Consider the following 25,630-nt stretch of genomic DNA (forward strand, 5'->3'; position numbering starts at 1 on the left):
GTTATGTCATGAGATGAGAGAAGATTTTTCGAGCCTCGACATTGTCTTAGCCGACTGTCGTATAATTGCCTAGTCAATTCCACATTGGGAATTTCGGTTTGTACGTCATACTGCAAATCGGGTAGCTGATGAGGCTGTTAGACTAGGTTTATCTTCCCTAGCTCTGATTGTAACAGATATTATCCGTCGGTCGGTCGTTTATAAGCCTATTGACAACTAATTAATTCATTTATATAGTCATTCTTTCATTAAAAAAACCTTACTTAAAAATTCAACATAAAAGTTATGTGTTAAAAATGATTGAAATGATGCTTTAGATATATATATTTGACCATAATGTATAGTGATATGAATAATAATAAAAAAAAGTCAATGATCAAATTTGTTCGAGACATTGTTTCATTAATCTTTAAAATATATCTTCTTTGATTTATACTTTAATATTGGTATAATGTAAAATTTAAGGACTTTTATGTTAACAAAAAAAAAGTTTAGAGGTTACGGTGTTATATAGTTTAGGATTATAAATTGTGATGAAACCAATTGAACTAAAAGGTTAAAGTGTTAAGGCTCAAGAATAGTTTTATAATAATCTCTCCCGTTACATGAAGTCTCTTTGAGGTTAAAGTGTGTACAATACATGTCCATCTCACAATATGTTGAAATTTAAACAACAAACGAGATTGCTAAAATTCGAATCCTATACCACTTAATCTAAGAGACTCTAATACCATGTCTCCTAAGAATTTCGTAGTTGCACCATCTTTCTGCTTCGCCTCTTCCTCTCTTTCTTCAACCTGTCTACCTATGAATCCAAGTTTCACTCAACTCCAATGTTATACAAACCGGACCGGACCGGTCGAACCGGAAACCGGCCAGAAGTCCGGTCCGAACTAGTCCGGTTTGTTGAATCTTCAACAAACCGGACTGGCCTGGGGTTGAACCGGGAACCGGAAGTCGAACCGGGAACCGGTGCAACCCCGGTTTTTTTGAAGATTTATTGTTAAAAAAAAATTAGAGATGTGCACAACGAAACAGAAAGCCACAAAGAAATTGTGGGAAAAAGAGAGAAATGAGAAGAGGAATAGAATAATCTTCTTCATCTCACACCAGACATGTAATAAACCCAAATGCTGCTTCTTCTTTTGTTGTGAATTTTTTTCTCTGGAAAAATTTGAAAAACTGGAAGTGAGTTAGAGATAGAGGAAGAAGGAAAGGTATGTGTGTTTTCGAGGGGTTTTGGAAAGCTAAATGACAGTTAATGGGATGGTGTTTGAAAGACATCTAAATGGCAGCTCAAAAGACCCCTATCCTACTCATATTTCTCTCTCTTACTATATTAATAATTTACTCTTTATTTTGAATTACAATTTATAATACACTTAAATTCAAATGTTATTGGTTGACAATTTTTTTAAGGTGAAACTAAATAAAACAACCCTACAACTTTACCCTTAATGTCTAAAATAGTGTAATTTTATTCTTAAAATTTACAACAAAGAGCAAATTTACTCTTAATTTAAGAAATAATTGTCTTCAATCATTAATCATATAATCTACACTTCACATTTACGTTATTTTATCACTAATTAGTAATATATCACAACAATATAAATAGACGTGAATTTTTTTAACAAAAAAAGTTTAAAAAATTATACTGTATATTGTGCGGTTTGGACAAAAAATACAAATGTTTTGTCGAATTTAAAAATATTAATCTCAAATTCTTTTATTAAATCACCAAAAATGTGAATTTGTTTTTTTGACCCAATTGATATGCAACTTTTGCAGAATAAATAATGTTAGGAGTAAAATTGCACCGTGTTAGACGTTAGAGGTAAAATTGCTCCTGGTTATCAATGTTATGGATATTTTTACACCTTATCTTTTAATTATATATATTTAATATATATAAATATTATTTATTTATTTATTACGTCATCCGGTCCGACCAATCCGAACTATCCGGTCCGACCAAATGACCCATGACCCGTATATAAATCCGGTTTGATGTCCGGTCCGGTTCTGATAACATTGCTCAACTCTTGTTGTATCCAATATCAAATCCCACATCATCATCACTTTTGTATGTGGCATGGACAAAGCTTTTAAAAAAACATTATAAGTCTCATCAAGTTCAAGCCGAAAGGCATTCGTATGAGGGTGTGTGTTGGAGATTAAAAAACTATTACTGGGCCTTAAATATAAGTTTAATATTTTAGTTCAAATGGTCGCATGACATGGTATCAGAACTTTTTAGACCAAGTGGTCAAGGGTTTAAATCCAACAACCTCGTTAATTGATAGAATTAGGCTCTGTTCTTTATCACTGAAAAAAACTGAACTGAACTGAACTGAACTGAACTGAATGCTGCTGAACTGAACTGAATGATACTGAATACTGAACTGAACTGAATTTAACTGAATGCTACTGAACTTAACTGAATGATACCGAACTTAACCGAATTTAATCGAACGTAACAATAATGATGATATTAGACTTTAAAATAATTTAATGATAATATTGGACATTAATAAGCTTATAATAATAATAATAATAATAATATTTCTACCAAAAAAAATAATATCAATAATAAATAAACATATTATTAAAGATTAAACTAAATTAAATATCAAATAAAATCTAGGCTCGATAAAATCCTATGACATTAAATAAAAATGAGTCTAATTTAAATTAAAAATATAAATTACATACAAACACAAATTTATATATAATTTAAAGCCTATGAAATTAAATACAAATTTTTATATGAATACAAACTCTTAATGTAAACGTATTAATATAATATTTATTTAATTTTCGCAAAATTTACAAATAAATTGCACCAAATAATTATAATTATAATAAATAATGATAATGTATATAATGACAAAGCATAAATTATATATAAATATAATTATAATGAAAATAGATAAATTAATATATAATAAATTATAATAAATTGCTGAAATTATAAATAAATAATGATAATAATAAAAAATTATATATAAATAATAATAATATATAATAATTATAAGGGTAATTAATTTATTAGTCCCTATATTTTGACAAAACACACTGTTTAATCCTTGTATTTTTAAAAACATACGGTAAAGTCCCTAACCTTTTTTTCGATGAACTGTTTGGTCCCTAACGTTTTTCTCGGCGAACTGTTTAGTCCCTGCCATTAGACTCTCATGAAGATTCTGTTAGTCAATTTGGATTTGAGCCAAATTAAACTCACCATTAAGAGTAAGGGGATTTCCACCTTCAATTCTAACAGGAAGAGTGAGCATGAGTGATTCAATTATGTGTTAGGGATTCAATCATTTCTCCATTTTTTTTATGAGCGCGAGTTGTGAGAGAAAGACATAGAGGTGCGAATTGCTTTTGATTGATAAATAGTAAAGGGTAATTTAGTCATTTCCGAATTCATAAATGGTAAAAAATCTAACAAACAGACGGAAGGACTAAACAGTTCACTGAGAAAAAGGTTAGGGACCTTACCGTGTGTTTTTGAAAATACATGGACTAAACAGTGTGTTTTGTCAAAATATAGGGACTAATAAATTAATTACCCTAATTATAATAAATAATGATAAATTATTGAATACTAAAACTGAATACTGAACTGAACTGAACTGAACTGAACTGATTGTTACTGAAATTAAGTAATAAAGAACAGGGCCTTAAAAACACATGGTGAGATGACATATGTTGTGCACGCTCCAAGTCAATGGACATCCAAGTGAGGGATGTCTCAGAAATTAATATAAAAGTTATTCTTACACTTTATAGTTTAACCTTTTATAGTTTAACACTTTATTTATAAATGACTTAATACATTACCAGCTTCCTGAACTTGTCCTAAATAGTACATTGACTCCCTGAACTTTACAAGTATCTCACTAGCTTCCTAAACTTGCTTATGTCGAATCATGAGCTCCCTAAACTTGTCCATAACAGTAGATTAACTTCCTGAACTTTGCAAGTGTCTCACCAACTCCTCAAACTTGCTTCTTCTATAACAACTAAATACAAAAACCATAATACTAACTCTCGATCCTCATCCATTCAATCTCTCAAACCTACAACACTAACTCTTATAATATGTTGAAAGGTAGGAGAAGTGAAAAAATTACCTCTCGAATAGATGAAGACGTATTTTTAGAATTTATGTTTAATAAGTTTTTGTATTTAATTGTTACAAATAAACAAGTTTAGGGAGTTGGTGAGACACTTACAAAGTTCAGAGAGCTAATCTACTTTTATGGACAAGTTTAGAAAGCTGGTGATACTAACTAAGCAAGTTTAGGAAGTCAATATATTATTTTGGACAAGTTCAAAGAGCTGCTGGTGTATTAAACCTTTATAATTTTTTTTTTTTTTATAGGAAGACACTTTGATTTTTTTTCTTAGAATTTTGTTTTTTTTTTCTCTGAAAGCGAGACTTTCAATTTTTTTTTACCAAAGAAACCAACTTTATTTGGGAGCAGCATTAGAATTCTTACCTAAAGTTGGTCGTAACCAAACTAGAATAAAAAAAGAGATAAAACAATCGGTATTATTAAATGGAGCTTGTCTAGCCATAATATGTGCAACTCCGTTAGCTAATCTCGAAACATAAACCACTCTAAATCCTGGATTATAAAATAATAAATATCTACCATTTTAAATAATATGATCAAAATAAAAAACATCATCTTATAAAGATGTAGACTCATAAACACCACTTTCATAATCTAAAAATCACTTGAGTAAAATTTAAGGAAATTATCCAAGACACTTTCATTTTAAAACTAGTTTTTCCCCTTTCCAGTATTTTACAAAATGTATTTACTTTATTTTTGAAAGGCCTAATGCATAAATAATCCCTGAACTTATCCAAATGTTGCAACTGCCCCCTCCAACTTTTAATTGTAACAACTTACTTCTCAAACTTGTCCAATTGTAACAACTTACCCTTTCAACTTGTCCAATTGTAAAACACAACCTCAAATTGCTGACATGGACTGCAATTGAAGAAACACGTGAAATACAAAATCTGCAACGCTCGTGGAGTATGATAATCAGATCTTTGGCGTGATACGAATCCGGGGAAACTTTTTTACGGTTGCTTCAAATACGGGGTAAAAAAATTCCCAATTTGAGATTATGTTTTATAATTGGACAAGTTTAAGGGGTAAGTTGTTACAATTGAAAATTGAGGGGGCAGTTGCAACATTCGTACAATTTCACGAGCTTATTGGTGTATTAGGACTTTTTGAAAAAACTTTTTTTACTAATTTTCGAACTTTTGGTTTCAGACAAATTCTGTATCCTAAAACCCCTGAAAGACCCTAGTGGCCTTCTGCGCTCCTTTCTCTTCTGTTTGCCTCATTCCAAAATCTCTCTTCACCCTCTTCCTCTTCCTCTTCCCGCACCGCCGCCTCTGCCTAGCCACAAGGTTCACCCTATCTTTCTACAGATACCGTTCTGCTCATTTACTATTCGAATAACGGCGTTTCATCAGCAGTAACACCTTCATGGCATGCGCGGAGGTCCTTCCCGCTCTCTATCTCTCTTTTTCTGTTTCTTCATATGTTGTATTGAACATTGGAAGTAGAAATTTGAGGCAAAGAAGCGTAAATCAAATTGTTTTGGATTTTTCTTGACTTCTATTTTATTTGTTTTAATGTTTCGCTAGTAGTAGCAAATAAATGTGCTTTTGTTGTTTCTTTAAATCCTAGATTTGAGATTATTCATAGCTTAGCACATGTCAACATATATTTTGAACGATAATAATCAATTGGGCGTTTTGATTGATTTGAAGTTCAAGCTTTATTAATCTTATACACGCCATGCTTAATCAAATGAAGTTGATTGAACTGGGACTCCGTGTCTCATAAAGATAAGCTCTCTTATCAAAAGTTTTCATCTAATGGCTCATTTTTATACTAGCCAAAGTGAAGTGGTAGTATGCAGAGACAGATTTCTTTTTAATTCTTAGTTCTTATTTTTCTAGCCGTTCGTCTTTAACACACTATATTTAATTCAGATTTATGAATCTGTATTTTGTTGCAGGGTGCCACCGAGTCCATTGACTCGATATCTTTCAGTTTCTTGACAGATGAAGAGGTCCGAAAGCACAGTTTTATAAAGATCACGAATCCCAGATTGCTTGACAATATGGAAAGGCCAGTACCTGGTGGACTCTATGATCCAGCTCTGGGGCCATTAAGTGACTGGACAATGTATATTTCTACAATATTTATACATTTCAATGTTGCAGACATTTTTTTGGCTTCATTTTCAAACTTACAATAATTTTGAGTCTATATGAATTTGATTATGAAAGCTTGAACTTCTAACTGAATTATGTATTCTTCGAGTAGGTGAAATAGATTGTTTATGCAGTCTGACTTACTAATACTGCTTGCATGTTAATTAAACCATAGTGGACAAATTTCCAAATGAAGTTGCATTATTAGTAGTTGGTGGAACACTCCTGTGCTTCACACTGCTCCTAAGTCCTAATTGTTCTTTTGTACTTTCTGTGACCTTTAAGAAACAAATAAGATTTTTTTCATTTAAGTCTGCATTGTGATATGGATTGGTATTCTATAGATCAAAATCTCAAAATATAACAAAGTAATTTCATTGTTTGCCAAGTGTTCTTTTTCCTGATAGCTTTTGGAATCTAGATATGCAACATTTTTCATCTTCACGACTTGCCAAGTTTGGTATAGATACTTTTGTAATGGTTTCTCTCTGGTTCGTAACTTTGCTTTGAAGTGTATAACTTGTTTTCAGGTTATTCTGATAGTTTTATTCCATTAGCTAATATGCAATAGTAATTAATTGTCTTGAAAATAATTGGCACTAAATGTGGGTATTTGGAGTCTCATGACCATTTCTTTTGACACAATTGAAATTGATGTATTTATTCTTTACTTTAATGCAGTTGCCAGACATGTGGTCAGCGGTTATCTCTTTGCCCTGGTCATTGTGGCCATATCGATCTTATTTCTCCAATTTACAATCCTTTGCTCTTTGATTTTCTTTCCAAAGTGCTCCAAGGGACCTGTGTATTTTGTTTTCATTTTAGAGCTGATAGGGGTCAGGTAATTTCACTTTTCCGGATCAAAATAACATATTTTGTGAGTTGGTATTTGCTGCTACTTGTGCCCATTTCTTGTTATTTTGTTTTAATTCTTAGTTTCTTCTCTGATTGTTTTCATTATCAAATTATATCAATTTTAAGGTTGAGAAATGTGTTAAACAACTGGAACTCATCGTAAAAGGTGATCTTGTTGGGGCTAAGAGGTTTGATTCAGTTTCGCCAAGTGAAGTCCTGTATCCAGAAGAGAGTGATGGGAGCCATGAATCTTGTTCTACTATTCATTCTGGTTCTCAAAATCACAGTGATGAGCATATGAAGCAGCAAGGCTGGACATCCCTTCAGTTTACTGAAGCAATGTCTGTTCTATATAATTTTCTGAAGCCAAAATCTAGTAGGAAGTGTAAGAAATGCGATGCAAAAAATCCTAAGATTACCAAACCTATTTTTGGATGGTTTCACCAGGTATATTTTCAGTATGCTCCCTGCACAAGTTCTTTTTTTGTCCTGTGTAAAATTGTTAATCCTTCATGTATTTCGTAATCTGTAGATTAGTATTTGCTTTCTTAGATGTATGCTAGATTGTGTACAAATGTTTAGGCTTTGTTTTTTTTTTTTTTATTATTTGAAATACCATATACGGTGTTAGTTAAGACCAACTTCTTTTTTGGATTCAGATCAACTAGTTTGGTGTGGAAACTTTTGTTCGTATGTAGAATTTGTTAATTCAATTGTTACTGCTTCACATATTAATTCATGGAGGTGTTTCCTTGAATTCGATCCTGATTTTATATTGGTGTTCCTCTCGTGGGAGATTTTGTCATTTAGTGTCAACTTTAATCATGTTTACTTGTCTTGATTATTTGATTATTATATTCCATTATAACTTGGATCAGCGCAAATTGTGCTTAGCACACAATAATCTGTAGCGAATTTCATTCATATTCCCAAATTTTTGATTGGTGCAATCTGTGTTATTATAAAATCTTTGTCGTCTCAGCAATCTATTTATTTCTACTGTCCTTATATTAGATTATTGAATATTGTATGCAGTTCATCTTAACCGGTTTCAGAAATCTTGACGTCCTTTACAGTACTAAATCACCAATATGTATTACTTCGTTTTGGGTAGTATTTTTGTTTTTCCCACACTAACTCTTTTCCCCTTGGCTAATGGTTGTAGTCTGGTATGGGGGATGCCAGTATTAGGGCAAATCTAATAAACACACTTAAGATGGGAGGGCAATTGGCCGTTGGAATGGAAGGGATGACAGATGTGGAAGGTACTACTGAACCTCCAGGAAACCATGAAAAATATGCCAAAAGTCAGAAGAATAGAAGGGATCAAATGGCTCTTGAGTTCACTAAGCAGAAAAGTAAATTATCCAGCGAGCTTTTTCCATTTGAGGTATGCCTGTTCCTATCATTGGCAAATCTTCTGACTGATAAAATTATTTCTTATTAAATTGTATTTTATATTTTCTTTCAAAAAATGATTCTCCCTTTGTTGTTATGCAGGTTAAAGACATATTGGAACTTTTGTGGGACAATGAGGCCAGTCTCTGCTCATTTATAAATAATATTCAGCAGCATGGATTTGGAGAAAAGAAAATAGGGCCTGGTATGTTTTTTTTAGAGACTATCTTAGTGCCTCCAATCAAGTTCCGACCACCATCAAAGGGAGGTGATGCTGTAAGTACTTGGAGAAATTTGTGTCAAAGAGCAACTATGAAAAATATTTTGATAATTTAGAATTTTGTTTTCAATTAAAATCATTATTCTGTAGTAATTTTGGAAATTTTTAAGTGAACAATGTTGGACTCTGTGCTCATATAAGCAGACACTATATCAAATGCTGCATCAAATTTCCATTCTCATGTATATTATGTTTTGAAGGTGATGGAGCATCCGCATACTGTTTTGTTAAGCAAGGTGCTGCAATGCAACTTATCTTTGCGAGATGCTCATATTAACAAGGAAAAATCAAAAGTACCTAGAAGATGGTTGGATCTTCAGCAATCTATAAACATGTTGTTCAATAGCAAAACTGCCAAGGGTGATCACAACTCTTCTGCTACGTTTTATTTTCTTCGTATTCATGTATTTTGTCTAGAATGACTAGTCTAGAAATGCTTATGGTGCAAACTATGGGCATGTTGACCTACCTCTCATTTCCATGTATCTCCAAATCAAATTTTAGTGGGGAAATGATTGCACACCAGCATGAGGAATATGTGGGTCATTGATTCAAACATTTTCTGGAATGAACAGATATTTTTAGTAAACAATTCACGATTTACTGTCATTTGATTTCACATGATCATAAATCACATGGCATTTACAGTGAAATACAAATGGGTACCAACATTTTTATAAAATTAAGACACTTCAGCACTTAGTTTGACCATTCCTTGAAACTTGTTAATATTTAGCTCTCCAAATTGCAAACCTTAAGTCTCTATCCTGAATCTAGCTGACTTAACCTGATTCCCTCATCTTCCCATGCTTTAGATTGCATTAACAAGAAATCGTTTTGTTTACTTCTTTAGCTAGTTATTTGAGAACAATTTTTTTTATTTAGGTGAATTTTTCTGTTCAATAACAATTTGTTTAGTTGCTGGAGATTTCTCTGTTTAATTCCATTTTTTGCAGATGAATATTTAGTGGTTGCAATAATTGCATGTTTAGAATTTATGTTATAATTGTAGAGGAATGTAGTGTCGTATAAAGAAATAGCAACTTGGTTTTAATCTTTAAGAATTTTATTGCAATTAGCATCATCAAATAACCTGAAGTTGCAGAGATATTAGCTGTGTAGTCTTGTGTTTCTTGTGCTGTAAGGATGCTGCATTCTGCCTTTACCTTGTGAGCTTTATTTCCTTCATTAGGGAAAACTCTTGAGCCACAGTTTAGCATATCGCCGTTTTCTTTTTATGTTTTACCATTTGAAAATGAGATATTTAACAATACCATGGAGTTTCTTAATAGTTTCTCAACGGCAAAGACCTTTTTTGTGTTAGCATTTTAGGTAGTTTTATCCTTTGCTGCTGGCTTTCTCAACGGCACAGACACATTAAATTGTGTTGATTTTGGTCCAACTTCTTAAGCTAAAACTAACCATTGGGCTACCTGTTTTTGAGTATAGGTCCTGGTCAAAAGGAAGTTGCTCCTGGAATATGTCAATTACTTGAGAAGAAAGAAGGCCTATTTCGTCAGAAAATGATGGGGAAGAGGGTTAATTATGCATGTCGATCTGTCATCTCACCAGATCCCTATTTAGCTGTTAATGAAATAGGAATTCCCCCATGCTTTGCAGTGAAGTTAACTTATCCTGAGGTAGGGTTCTTACAGTGTAGCAATCTTTATTATTGTAGTTTTCAACTTTATGTTTTATTTGACTGAACAACTGGGCTTATGGTTGGTGCAAGGCGCCACGTGAGGTACGTGCCCGATGAATATGAGGTGCAGAAAAAAAAGATATACAAAATCTACATACCAATATTTGATACCATAGTTGTGAAAGGCGCAAGGCACACTAAGGTGCAAGGGGGTACTGGAGCCTAGGCGCAAGGCTCTGGCATGTGCCTGAGCGACACAAGGCGCACCAAAACAAAATAACATATAAAATTATAAATTATAAATTATAAATAGCAACATTTAGACATTTCTAAAATAGCACCACGAACAACAATTTTAATCATAAAATGCATGAGATAAATTCTACTCCCTCTTGGTCCATAATAGAAGTCTTTTAATGTTAATGCACACTAATTAAGAAATACAATTAATTTTAAGTAAAAGACTTTGTTACCCTTGTATTAATTGTATTCACTAGTAACTTTATCTATTTCTAAGGCAAAAAGTCAACTTAAATAGGGGTATATTTGGTAAAAGTAAATTAATGTGCTAGATTGAAACAAAATGTCATGTATTGTGGAACAAAAAACACTCTCTAGAAAGACTTCTATTATGGACCGGAGGGAGTAATTAACTACTAAGACAATTATAATTCGTAATAAAATTTGAATTTAAACTAAAGACCAAAGTTCAACTTCAACTAAACACCAAGTTATTAACTAATAGAATAATAACTACTTTTCCTTGAGCAATACTAGCAAACTCTTTAGTCTTTATAGTTCCTGTTCATCATCAAAGTCACCATCATCACTATCATCTCCTCCATCATCATATTCTCCTTCAAGGTTATCAGTCTCATCATCATCATCTTTTTCTTTCTTTTTCTAATTTTATCTGAGCCCTTAATCCTAAATATATCCTATGGCTGTGATTAGAAGCTGAAAAACCCCTAAACAACCCTCAAAACCCCTAAAACAGTGCCTAGGCGCGCGCCTGGCTGACATTGCCCGCCTCACACCTGTAGAGGCGCTAACCTCTCTGCCTTGTGTCGGGCGCGCCTTTGACAACTATGTTTGATACTAATATCACTAATACTCTATTACTAGTTAAAGCATAAGTCATGATATTAAATGTCAAACAAGACAAAGCCACATCAAACATCATATTAAATGTCAAAAACACCAAATTAAGTTCGTAGAGGCATATACTTAACCTAAGTACGTACCTAACTATGCTAATAAACTAATAAGCATTCATTTTCAACCAAAAAGAACTAAAAAAAACTAATAATCATCATCAAGATCTTCCTCAAAATTAATATCATCCTCTCCAAAGTCTCCACTATCATTTTCATCTCCAATTTCCTCTTCATATTCTTGTTTTGTTTTACACTTTTACTTATATTAGATCAAGGGTTAAAATTAAGTTTATTTAGATTAGATCAAGGGTGAAAATTAAGTTTACATAGATTAGATTAGATCAGTGGTTGAGATTAAGCAACCGTTCAAAAAACCTAATCTAAACACTAAATGTTACTGAGGCGTGCCTTGATGAGAGCCTCCGAAGCCCAGGCGAGGCGCACAAGGCGAGAGCCTTTTAAATTGCGCCTCGCCTAGGGGAATTAAGGCTCACTACCATGAGCGCCTCTATGCTGATTAGTTACTTGGTACTTTTTATTTATTTATAATCTGCAATAGATAATATGTGCGCTATGTAGTATTTGCAGGATTATCATTTGTGCGTCTAAATTTTATCCCTTAAATATGTCTTTGATTAAATCTTTTCACCTGGTTGTACTTTGCTCCGATTTTTGTTCATACTCTCTCATCATGCACTCAAACCTTTTAAATCTTATTACAAAGTTCATTGAAAGCCTCTCAGTGCAGCACAGTCTCTAATAGTAATGGGGTCATGCTGAATGCTAGATTGTTTTTCTTATTTCTCAACTATTTGAATATGGTGATTAGGGTCCATTTTGTAGCAAAAGTGAGAGCTATTTGGTATAGCACTGTCCTTCAAGCTAATGTAAGCATCTTCTGAGAACTAAATTGAGATTTTTGAATTAAAATATGGTCTCTCACTTCCTAAATGGAAGTCTCTCGTAGGAAAAATTTAATGTGCTTCCGTTTCCTCTCAATCAATATACTACAAACCAGGCGGAGAAATCTCAATGAGTCTTTTAATGATTTGAATGTTGTCTTACTTTTTAATTTTATTATAGAGGTATAATTTAATCCAGCATGGAAAATTCAAAGTCCAAAGATCCCTAGAGTTTGCCTACTAAAATCAATTGAAAGTATTAGACCTAATAATCACTGGTCCTGTGTAATTCTCCAAAAGGGCCTATTGGGCCATTGAATTTTCAAAACATCCTAATCATGCCCTAAACCTCTCTAAAGTGGAATTAATACATACCTAATTAGCAAAAATAATATTGCTATTAAGCAAGTAGCACGTAGCACATGCTAGTGACTTGTAACCTAAAAATCTATGCTTTTCTGACCCTTTGTTTTGTGTTTTTGCTGATGATGGTTGCAGAGAGTTACTCCATGGAATGCTACTAAGTTGAGGAATGCTGTGGTCAACGGATCTGAATGTCACCCTGGAGCTACCCATTATGTGGATAGGTTGTCTATTAACAAACTGCCACCTGCCCGAAAAGCACGGATTTCCATATCACGTAAATTGCCCTCCTCAAGAGGAGCTGTAACACAATCTGGGAAGAGTCTTGATTGTGAATATGAAGGCAAGATTGTGTATCGCCATTTGCAAGATGGAGATGTTGTTCTTGTCAATAGGCAGGTGTTTAACTATCTTTATCCCCTAAACTAACCATTCTTGCTCCCTTTCTCTGTTTTTTGTTATTGACCGCTGTTCTTTGCTCTCTGTCTCTCCCATTATTCTAATTATTTTTTTTTCTCTGATGCTCTTTTGTGCTGTTGACTTTGCTTGTTTTTGATAATCATTTCTTCATTAATCCTCCACCCAAAAAGAAAAGTTGGAAAATAAGCATATATGATATTACCCCCTAGTTTTAATTTGAAGTTTTGCATGACAGCCCACACTTCATAAACCCAGTATAATGGCTCATGTCGTTCGTGTGTTGAAGGGGGAGAAAACACTTCGGATGCACTATGCAAATTGCAGGTATAAGAAATTTTCCCGTGCTTATATATATATTCACTAAAGCATGGTGCTGTACATTTCTTGTTCAGCAAATGCATGCCTGGCCTGTGGCCTTTTCTTTGAATTGAATTTTTTTTGGATTATGATTCCTTTATAATAAATTACTTGTTTTGACACCAGTACATATAATGCTGATTTTGATGGTGATGAGATGAATGTTCATTTCCCCCAAGATGAAGTTTCTCGTGCTGAAGCTTACAACATTGTCAATGCCAATCACCAATATGTCAGGCCTTCCAATGGCGAACCTCTTCGAGGCTTGATTCAGGTTTCAATATTTCATAATGAAAGGGGTTCACTACTACCATAATTTTTCCTGAAGTTTTTTTGGTATGTCAAGTGTATGCTTCAGTGATATTTATATATTTCTTTTCCTCGAATTTTATCAGGACCATATTGTTAGTGCTGTACTTCTTACAAAAAGGGATACTTTTTTAAGCCAAGACGAATTCAGTCAGCTGCTTTATAGCTCTGGAGTGTCTGGTTCTGGACAAACTTCTTTCCATGGAAGAAGTGGCCAGAAAGTTTTATGGTTACATTCTGAAGATGAGATTCAGACCATTCCTCCTGCAATATGGAAACCGAAACCGCTTTGGACAGGAAAACAGGTTAGCATTTTGCTGGAATTTTTTAAAAGAACGCGTTGAGATTCTTATATCTTTTTACTAAAAAACTTAAGAATTATGTTTTCTTTAAAAGCATGGATATAACTGTTCAAGAACATTGGACCACCAATTCATGTTTCTTGAAGTTATGGTTGTTTATCATTCTCAACTTGGGATTTATATGTGTATGACTGTCATTGTTTCTCGCCATCTTTTCAGGTCATTACCGCTTTGCTAACTCACATTACTAGGGGCCACCCACCAGTTACTGTTGAAAAGGATGCTAAGATCCCTTGTAATTTTTTCAAAAGTAAAGTCAATGAAGATGAGGAAAATCAGTCTGATGATGAAGATAAAACAAAGAAGCCTAATAAGGAGATGCATTCTGATGGCAAAGATAAGAAAAAGAAGTCTGACAAAGATGCTCTGAAAGTGAAAGCGCCAGATGAGGAGAAGATGTTTGTTTTTAGGAATGAATTGGTTCGTGGTGTCATTGACAAGGCTCAATTTGGTGAATATGGTTTGGTACATACAGTTTATGAACTTTTCGGCCCAAATACTGCAGGCACTCTGCTTTCTGTATTCAGTCGGCTATTCACTGCTTATTTGCAGGTCATGAGGCTTCAAACTGATATTTGTCATTTACTTGTTGATCTGTGTCAAGTTTTTCATTTCTGATAATGTGATGGTTCAGATGCATGGATTCACTTGTGGAGTGGATGATCTTTTGATAATGAAAACTAAAGACAGCAGGAGGAAGAAGCTACTAGAAAGCTGTGAAAAGAGTGGTGAAGCTGTTCATCGAAATTTCATTGGGATCAAGGATGACAACATTAAATTAGGTATTGCTTTTGTCTTTTGCCTCTCCTTTCTTTCCAACTCTGCCTACATTGTAACATTTTCATAGCAAGTTCAAATTTATAGTTTCATCTGATAAAGAAGAATGCTAAGTTGGGAAGAAGGCTTGGTTGTGGTTGTCTGGTAAAGAGGGGAACAACAGGATAATATTAAGTCGCGATATTTGAGAATGTAGATTTCAAATGTGTCAAAGATAATTGATTTCTCTAATCAATTTAGAGTTTTGTGGAAATGGAAACCTGAACTGCCTTCCTTTTTGACAGCAATGTTGCTTAGTACAAATGTAGTTGGACTTCTGCTCTCTTCTTTGGAGCTTTTATGAGGTAGCATATTAATGAGAAATTTTTCAGTGGTCATCTGATTTGATCGCTCATGATGATATTGTTTCATCTCTGTGTGATGTTACCAAATGATTATTTGATATTGTCAGTAATGTACTTGTGCTATTCATTGGCCTGGGAACTGAGTTAGGAGCATGCCATGTTTGATGAATGCATGTTTTTGAAGTCTTGTATAACAATGAGCTGAATTGTCTGCACAGTCATCCTTCACTAAATTTCCGAGCTTGATTGGTGTCAAGTCCCTTTGGTTTGTGGTTTACTTGTCTCATCCTTTTTATGATGGCATTTTTACATTTATTCTGCAGAACCTATGGAATTTCGATTGAATATCGAAAAAATTGTACGTAGCGATAAAGATTCTGCCTTGGCATATTTGGATAGGCAGATGGGTAATGAACTCAATACGAAAACAAGCTCGGGGGTCATCAACAAGTTGTTGTCTGATGGGCTACTCAAACCCTCGGGAAAGAATTGCATATCTCTTATGACCACATCTGGTGCTAAAGGTAGCAAGGTAAGTTTTCTGAGGTCTGGTAGTTAGAATCATAGTTCCACCATAATTGATTGATGGTGGGTCTCTTTTGTGTCTATGTTTGGTTGTCTGTTTCTGTTTGATGGCTTTAGTTTATGAGTTTTGTAGAAAGGCCTGGTCCTGTACTATTGAGAATAGCATGCAAAGAGATTTGTAGAAAGGCCTGGTCCTGTAGTATTGAGAATAGCCTGATAAATGATAACTTGAATTCTTCAATAGTTGATAATTTGTTGCCTTGTGATGCAAGTACATAGCTTTATATTGGAGTCCATTAACTATTTAGTCCTGTGACTTTCAGTGTAATCTGGAATTTGTGAAAACGGGAGTGCCGGTCTAAGAACTAATATAGAATTTGATAGAATATATAAGGCATCTTCCGGGAACTTCGATGGGAGCTTCTCTTGAAGCAATAGTAAGCTGATCTAGTTGCCATCGGAGCCACAAAGCACTATCTAAAATGATTCTTTTCTGCAGATAAGCACCAATTGCACCATAAGAATTAGAAAAAAAGGGTTCTTTTGTATATCTTTGGTTATTGTTGGCAACTCTTTCATTTTGAGAATTTCTGCTCAAAAAAAAAAAAAAAAAAGGATAGACCGAGCATTCGACATGTTCCAATCCAATGAACAGAGGGACAAGTAGTCAATTTTGAAAGAACTTATTGTCAACCTCTTATAATATTTGAATTTATTGATTTAGCTTTATGATAAAATTATAAATGTCGCGATGATCTTTATCCCAAAGTTCATTATGTTCTTAGCCAAGCATTTGATGTAGCCATGAATCTGTAGATTCTATATTTTTGAATTTACCCAGTAACTCTTTCAAGGGATCTGGACAGTGACTCAACATATTCTGATGCCTCATCACTTATTGTTTTTCTTAAAAGCTAGGATGCAGTGGTATTCATCGCTATGACTCGAGTATTATGAAGTAAAAAATTCAATCTAGTTGATCTAGTACTGAAAGATAAATCGTGAAGCTCTTGATTGTTATGTGCATTAGACAAACAACCTGGATGCCACAGTTTCTCACTTAATTTTATTGGTTGTCGTTGGCATACAACTAACCTCAGCTTTTAAGTGAGTTTCCTACTCCATTTCCAATGTGCTCAGGATTATTTGGTTTATATAGTGCCCAACCTTCAAAATCAGTTAACTTACGTTTATGGGGTCTTGGTATTCTCCATGTTTTCTTAAAATTATTCTTTAATTTTTGCCTCCGACAGTTTCTGATGTGGAGGTGTTTTTGAGGTAATACTGAAAAAGTGATAGTAACAAATATTATGTTTCAAAATGAAAAGAGGCAGGATTCTAGGTGAAGCAGAGGTGAAAAATACTAGAGAAAAGTAAAAGCAGGTAGAGCTAAACTTCTTACTTTTAAAGAAGCATCTTAGGATCAATGGTCATTAATTGTAATGTGAGTAGTTGGGTTTCTAGTTATCAGATCCATGAGCCATGGAGTTGAGCAGAGTAAGCCTAGAAAGTTGTAAAGAGCAGAGCCCGTGTCACCTAATCTAGATTAGGAGCCTGGCTCATGAGATATAACTTTTGCATAGATCATCATTTATAACTTCAATTTTCTGTTGCTACGTACGTAATTTGTGGCTGTAGGGAACGTAACTTGTGTGAATATTGTGCCTGTGAATTTGTTCTCTACTATGTTTGACTTGCATTTTAGCCTCATGGATTGGGTATTTGTGTTGAACTTAGATATTGTTTCCTTGCAACTCATGTAGCAAGACTAACGGACTTGCAAATTCCTTCTCTTATGTACAGTTTTCTTGATACCTGAAAACTCTGCTCTGCATTTTTCATTCTTCACACAGGTAAACTTCCAGCAAATTTCTTCTTTTTTGGGCCAACAAGAATTGGAAGGAAAAAGAGTCCCTAGAATGGTGTCCGGAAAGACGTTACCCTGCTTTCAACCATGGGATTGGGCAGCTCGTTCTGGAGGCTACATTATTGATCGTTTTCTTACTGGTCTTCGGCCCCAAGAATATTATTTTCATTGCATGGCTGGCCGTGAAGGGTATATACTCTTGAATACTAACTCATTCTCAGTTGTATAGATGTTTTGAACTGGAAATATGGTGTGTAACCTAAAGGACCATATCGATTTTATATTTCATGTGTTGTCTCATTTACAATATCTAGTCTGTAAAATTCATCTCGTGGAATATTTGGAAATTGATATGTTGTGCGAGATCCATCTGCAACTAAACAGCTAGCTAGTTGGTTTTAGTCGTCAAATAGACAAATTTGTTGAATACTATGAATAGAGAATTTGACTGGTGGTAACACTGAAATCATTGTAAACGTACACATGCAGATTTGCTTTAGCTTGACATGGTTTTTGTGCAAGTTAAAAACATGTTATCAGAGGATTCATAATGTTCATTGATGGAACTTATTTTTTTACTTGATTTAGGAATTTGTTTTGGCTCTTCTGATAAAAGGTTGATGTGACAATATATGATTTTTTCAAATCACAACTATAACCACCAAAAAATATATGATTTAGGATCCATAATCATGAAAAATTATCAATAAACTAGTTTCTGCAGTTTGCAGTTGTAGTACTTGTTATAATCTACTCCTGCATTCATGTCCTGAGGAGGACTTCTACCATATGTTCTTTTACCCTCATAGTGATCTGGATTCTTATGATTGTAACTGAGTGATGATCTATACATACATATGTTACATATCATATAAATGTTTGTAGTTATATAGGACCTTGTATTGTTTGGAGCGAGGTTTCAGGACCAGTCATTTGATCGTAGTTTATTTTACTGATCATGGAAAATATATGTGCTCTAGGCTTGTTGATACAGCAGTCAAAACTTCTCGAAGTGGATACCTACAGAGGTGCCTGATTAAAAATCTTGAATGTCTTAAAATTGGCTATGATCACACTGTTCGTGACTCTGATGGCTCAGTTGTCCAATTTTACTATGGAGAAGATGGAGTTGATGTCCATCAGACAAGCTTTATCTCAAAATTTGAAGAGCTGGCATTGGTGATTTTTTATTTTTTATTTTTTTTATTAACACACACACACACATGTATGTAAATGGAAGTCTGAATGTAACTGGAACTATTTCTATAGATCTTGATCAAATTATTCTCTGAATTTGAATGATAATATATTTTATTGGTATTTGTTTATTTTGCAGAATCAAGCCATGATTTATGAAAGATGTGGCGGTCAGCTTGTGACACTTAATGCTTATATTTCGGGAATGCCTAAAGCTCTTACTGACGAAGTGGATAAATTTCTTGATAATTTCTCATTAATGGGGCGTAAATCTTCTAATTTAGTAAGACGTGAGGATTTATATAATTTAATGAAGCAAAAGTTCCTTTTAAGCCTTGCACAGCCAGGAGAACCAGTTGGAGTGCTGGCTGCTCAGTCTGTGGGAGAACCATCAACACAGATGACGTGAGATTTCTTCCATATATATATATATATATTCTCGTTTTCTTTTCCGCCATGAATCTATACATTTCTTATTGAAGTCATGATTACATTAAATGATTTTTTTTATGTTTGAATTATTTATGTTAAAGTTGTTTTAAACTGGTCTAGTGGTAGCTTTTTGATGTAAGAAATTTATGCATTCCGTCTGTGTTAAGTTCTGATTTACTTTTTCTTAATAAGTCATTGTAAAAGCTGCAGGCTTAATAATGATTTAATTTTAAGGTTCAATGATAAAATTTTTGTTGCCCTCCATTCCACTTTATAAGTTAGTTTTTCCCAAATATAAGTCGTTCTAGTTTTCCAAGAATTTTTAGTTTAGTTTTTAGGTTCAAGCATTAAATTTTTGTCCTGGTCCATGTGCTTTTAAACATTCCAAGGTTTATTCTCCAACCATTACATGAGAGAGAATTTTTTTTAGTTAACCGATATAAATTCATTAATTTGACTATATTAAATTGTATTTCTTAATTTGTGTGAAACACTCTAGAATGATTTATATAATGGAATGGAGGGAGTATTATAGATGGAACTACAAACAAAATTCTGTTTTTCATGTAGTTCTTTACTTCTTTTGGTTAGTTTTATGATTTATAAGCTTTTTATTGTCCTTCTATGGCTGCAGATGCCTGCGGGTGTACCCAAAAGAAAAGAAGCTAGTTATTGTCCTTTTGGGATCATGTCAAGTGCTAGTGTTCTCATTCACTTGTACCTTGTATTACAATCTTAAAATGTAAACACTAGCTATAACTCATGGAACTTTTGCTAACATGCATAGTTGTTAACGCTCAAGGCGCACTAAGGCACTAAGGGGTCCTGGAGCCTAGGCTCAAGGCGCTAAGGGGTCCTGGAGCCTAGGCTCAAGGCGCTAAGGGGTCCTGGAGCCTAGGCTCAAGGCGCACTAAGGCGCTAAGGGGTCCTGGAGCCTAGGCTCAAGGCGCAGAAAAAAAAAGAAATATATCCTCTATTGCTAGTTAAAGCATATCAATATTTGATATCAATATCACTAATACTCTATTACTAGTTAAAGCATAAACCAAAAAACACACTTATGACGGCACAAACAAGACAAAACCACATAAAAACATAATACTAAATGTCAAAAACACCAAGTTAAGTTCATACTTCATAGAGACATTAACATAAAACAGTAAAAAAAAAAACCTCGAGTGAAAACGGTAAATGTTACTATTCTTATTTACATCTCTTGATATTCTTATTTAAATCAAGGGTTAATATTAAGTTTATTTAAATTAGATTAGTGGTTGAGATTAATCAACCATTTGTTTTACACAAAACAGTAAAAAAAACCTAGTGAAAACAGTATATGTTACTTAGGCGCGCCTTGACTCAGGCTCCGAAGCCCAGGCAAGGCAAGAGCCTTTTATACTGCGCCTCGCCTTGTGCAATCAAGGCTCACTACTTTGATCCTTGCGTAAGATGCGCCAACTATGCTAATATGTAAATTTGGTTGATTAGTGGATTGGTTTTTGGTTTGTCTGATTAAAGTATTGCTCATAGGCCCTTAATAAACATTGTCCATTTTATATATCTACTAATGTAATGGTTTTCTTATTCTCTTTGTGAATTCTGTGTTACTAATACTTATCTTCTTTTGTTTTTTATATCTTCAGTTAACACAATAAATAGTTGTTCATCTTAATTTTTTTTTGTTTTGTGTTACAGGCTGAATACTTTCCATCTGGCTGGGAGAGGTGAAATGAATGTGACACTTGGAATTCCACGTCTTCAAGAGATCTTGATGACTGCTTCAAATGATATTAAAACACCTATTATGACATGCCCTCTAAAAGTGGGGAGAACAATGTAAGTTGCTTAAAAACATACAGTTTATTGTTCACCAGTCTTTTCATCAGCTTTTGTTGTACTTTTTGTTTTGTGTTTACTGGAGAAATATCTTCAAGTGTTTGAGAGCAAACACATAAGTTTCAGTAGATTTGATTTGAGCTCTTATTATTATTTGGTAAGAGAGAATATGTGAGAAGTAAATGTTGATTTGAGCGCATATTATTATTATTATTTGGTAAGGGAGAATCAAATTAATGAGTCACACTATGAAACTTTGGGAGCGAGTGATTGAACAAAGGCTAAGGAGGACGGTGAAGATCTCGGAAAACCAGTTTGGCTTTATGCCGGGAAGATCAACTATGGAAGCCATCCATCTAATGAGACAATTAATGGAGCACTATCGAAATAAGAAGAAAGACTTGCATATGGTTTTCATTGACTTGGAGAAAGCATATGATAAGGTACCAAGGGAAGTACTTTGGTGGGCCTTGATAAGGAAAGGCATTTCGCGGAAATATATTGACATCATAAAGGACATGTATGAGGGAGTATGCACGAGTGTACGTACTAGTGTTGGGAAAACTGAAGAGTTTCCTATTACGATTGGAGTGCATCAAGGTTCCGCACTAAGCCCATTTCTTTTTGCCATCGTTATGGATGAACTAACAAGTTCACTTCAAGATGGTATACCATGGTGCATGCTGTTTGCAGATGATATTGTGTTGGTTGATGAGTCGAAAGAAGGAGTGGAGATGAAGTTGGAACTATGGAGGCAAACTCTAGAATCTAGAGGCTTTAAGTTGAGTCGAAGTAAGACAGAATATTTGGAGTGTAAGTTTAGCGGCCGTAGGAGTAGGGAGGCAGGGACAATCACCCTAGATGGGAGAGTTGTTCAGGCCTCGGATTGCTTCCGGTATTTAGGATCTATTATCCAAACGGATGGAGAAGTAGATGGAGATGTTGCCCATAGGATTAAAGCTGGTTGGTCGAAGTGGAAGAGTGCTACGGGTTTCCTTTGTGATCCCGGCATGCCTAATAGATTGAAGGGAAAATTCTACCGGACGGCAATTAGACCAACATTGTTATATGGTACGGAGTGTTGGGCAGTGAAACACTGCCACATCCATAAGATGTCGGTGGCGGAGATGCGTATGTTGAGATGGATGTGTGGTCACACGAGAAAGGACCGGGTGCGTAATGAAATAATTAGGACAAAAGTAGGGGTTACATCTATTGAGAATAAAATGAGAGAAAACCGACTAAGGTGGTTTGGCCATGTGAGACGTAGAGCGCTTGATGCGCCGGTTAGGAGAACCGAAGAGTGGCAAAGGGATGTAGTGGTGAGGGGTAGGGGAAGACCTAAGCAAACTTGGAGGAGGGTGATCGAGAGTGATATGAGTTTATTGGGAATTGAGGAAAATATGGTAGTGGATAGGACGGAGTGGAGGGAGCGAATCTGTGTCGCTGACACGACTTGATTTTCACGGTTTTATATGATGGTTCATGTTAGCTGACCCCGAATCATTTCGGGACTAAGGCTTTGTTGTTGTTGTTGTTGTTGTGGTAAGGGAGAACATGCAAATGATAAAGACAAGGAAAATGAGAAAAGAAGTCGAGTGAATAGGAGTTAAGAAAGTACCTAGAAGGGGAATAATTTTTTATTACACATAAGACATCCATACTACTCAATTCTTGTGTATATATATCAACAATTTTTTTAGGAAACTGGTAATAGTTTATTTGAAAATGATGACTCAATTTACTACGTTTTATAACCATGCAAGCTTATAAAGCATGCAATTATTCTTACCACAAAAAGTTCTTGTTGGATGTTGTGATTATGTGTATGTGTGAGACAGAGTTCATAGTCCTACACGCAGACAACTAATTGAAAAATGAAAAATTGCCATGTCCAGGGAGGATGCTGAACATCTTGCTGACAAGTTTAAGAAGGTAACTGTGGCAGACATAGTAGAGAGTATGGAAGTATCTGTTGTACCATTTGCTATTCAGGATAGTGGTGGCATTTGCAGAATTTATAAGCTAAAAATGAAGCTATACAGACCTGCACACTACCCAAAATCTGTTGATATATCAGTGGAAGACTGGGAAGAAACGTTAGAGGTTATGTTTGTAAGGGAGTTGGAAGATGCTATTCAAAATCATATGGTTTTGCTCTCGAAAATTAGCGGCATTAAAGACTTTCTGCAAGCATCACATTCAAGAGCTCCAAGTGAGGCAGATGAAGACATATCTGGTGATAATTCGCAGAGGGAAGAAAGTGATGATGATAAAGGTGATGATGATAGTGAAGGGGCTGATGCACAGAAAAGAAGGCTTCAAGCTACAGATGATATGGATTATGATGAGGACTCAGAGGAGGAATCCATTGAAGGGGGGCCTACACGTAATGAGCAGTCATCTGGATCTGAAAGCGAAATTGATCAAGTTGATGAGGAGATTGAAATTAATAAGGATGCTATATTTGATAATAAAGCTTCTGAAGGTTCACTACTTGGAAAACCCTCAAAGCTCAAGTCAAAGAAAAAAGGCATTGAAAGTGAAGTAACTAGTGCAAATCATTCTAAGGCCCAATCAAAGAAGAAACAGAAAGTAAAAAGAAAAATCACTTACAAGGATACTGATAGAGCAATCTTTGTGGAATCCAAAAAGATGCATTTTGAAGTCCACTTCAAATTCACTAACGAGCCTCATATTTTACTGGCTGAGGTATGCTTGTGTTCAGTGTTTTAGCCTTTCTTGCAGTTTTATTTACTTGACTTTACACTGAAATATTTGATTTCAAATACTTTAGGTTTTTCTTTATCCAGTCTCTTTTATTACAATTTTTCTCTTGTGATAATGAATCTTCTAGCTTTTATTTTGAATTCATTATTGATCAAATTTTATGTTTTTTTTTGGTTTCAGACTTTTATGTTTTAGTTTGTTCTATCTCTAAATAAGTTAATTAATCCATGTGTAGAATGCTCCTGTTTCTTCGATTTACATTGGTGTGGTTTTCCTATGTTAGGATTTATTTATTGTCATGTTTTCTTTGGGACTATGTACCATACATGCATATTCAATCAAATTTTCTCTTGAGGATCATATTCTTAGCAAGACGAATTCTTGAGAAGGATTATGTTCATCTGACCTCATGTGGTTGGGATGTAAAGCACATGGCATGATAACTCAGTTGCATTTCAGAATTTGTATGCATCCTATTAGTTGAGAAAACAGCAGGTTAATACATTCTGAACTTAGTTAGATATTTCTTGTAGAATAACATAATCGGTGAAGGAACTGATATGGCTTAGATGTGTACTGAGATGAACTTTCTAGTTATCTAGCGTGCTCTGAAATGTAACTGAAATGTGGTTCATATTTTCTTTTATACATGTGAGTTTAGGCTAATGTGTTTTATCTTTTAGTTTATTGCTCAAGCTGACAAACATGCTTATACCCCTATATGTTCTCTTGCACCTGAAGCCCTTTGCTTTCAGAGTGTCTTTTAAAGCTATCCCTGTGTATCTTTTGTGTAGAGGGTTAGCATGTCTAATTGCAAGTGGCATTGTACTAGCTAATTAGCCATCATTTTCGTTTGTTGAGTTTGCACAGTCTTTGAAGTTATGGAAATTGCCACCTGAAGTGAAATTAAACATGTTTGTTTAATTTTTGTAGATTGCTCAGAAGACAGCCAAGAAGGTTTATATTCAGAATCCTGGCAAGATTGAACAATGTCGTGTGACGAATTGCAAAGAAGGCCAAGTGATTTATTATGGGAAAAATCCAAAGAAAAGGGTTGATATGAAACTTGAAGAAAAAGAAAGCATTCCTGCACTGCATACAACTGGTGTAGATTTTAATACTTTCTGGAAAATGCAAGATCGCTTGGATGTTAGGTATTTATATTGCAATAACATTCATGCTATGCTGAACACTTATGGAGTAGAAGCTGCCAGGGAAACTATTATTAGGGAGATAAACCACGTGTTCAAATCTTATGGTATATCAGTCAGTACCCGGCACTTGTCTCTTATTGCTGATTATATGACGTTTTCGGGTGGTTATCGTCCAATGAGCCGTCTTGGAGGAATAAAAGAATCAATATCACCTTTTAGTAAAATGTCTTTCGAGACAGCGGCCAAATTCATTGTTGAGGCAGCTCTGCATGGTGAAACTGACGACTTGCAGACGCCGTCTGCTAGGATTTGTCTTGGATTGCCTGTAAAAATGGGTACTGGCTCTTTTGATTTGATGCACAAACTCGATATTTGATGTGCATTCCATTTTTGTAGGGACCCTGATTCTGAAAAATTTATATATCATTCTACTCACTTGCAATTTGATTGGTATTTACATC

The 25,630-nt window shown here is 34.5% G+C and overlaps 1 protein-coding gene across 1 annotated transcript; it reads left to right on the top strand.

Annotated features, from left to right (window-relative positions):
• Positions 1-5,311: 5,311 nt before the first annotated feature.
• Positions 5,312-25,630, top strand: LOC136208428 (DNA-directed RNA polymerase I subunit 1). Its single transcript, XM_065999290.1, has 21 exons — positions 5,312-5,540; positions 6,064-6,233; positions 6,944-7,103; positions 7,244-7,564; positions 8,283-8,507; positions 8,618-8,791; positions 8,996-9,155; positions 10,245-10,435; positions 12,995-13,258; positions 13,515-13,603; positions 13,763-13,910; positions 14,032-14,250; positions 14,467-14,859; positions 14,942-15,089; positions 15,752-15,960; positions 17,807-18,009; positions 18,801-18,999; positions 19,157-19,422; positions 21,145-21,285; positions 23,184-23,997; positions 24,949-25,630. Exons 1-21 carry the CDS (start codon positions 5,526-5,528, stop codon positions 25,543-25,545), a joined length of 5,106 nt encoding a protein of 1,701 aa, XP_065855362.1. The 5' UTR covers positions 5,312-5,525; the 3' UTR covers positions 25,546-25,630.

Source organism: Euphorbia lathyris, chromosome 10 (genome assembly GCF_963576675.1).
Source record: "Euphorbia lathyris chromosome 10, ddEupLath1.1, whole genome shotgun sequence".
Taxonomy (NCBI): domain Eukaryota; kingdom Viridiplantae; phylum Streptophyta; class Magnoliopsida; order Malpighiales; family Euphorbiaceae; genus Euphorbia; species Euphorbia lathyris.

What these genes read in the sequence shown, in the direction of transcription:
- LOC136208428 (XM_065999290.1), top strand. An exon ending in TTTTTGGATGGTTTCACCAG is followed by an intron (nt 7,565 to 8,282) that starts GTATATTTTCAG and finishes TAATGGTTGTAG; the next exon opens with TCTGGTATGGGGGATGCCAG. An exon ending in TTGTTCTTGTCAATAGGCAG is followed by an intron (nt 13,259 to 13,514) that starts GTGTTTAACTAT and finishes TTTGCATGACAG; the next exon opens with CCCACACTTCATAAACCCAG.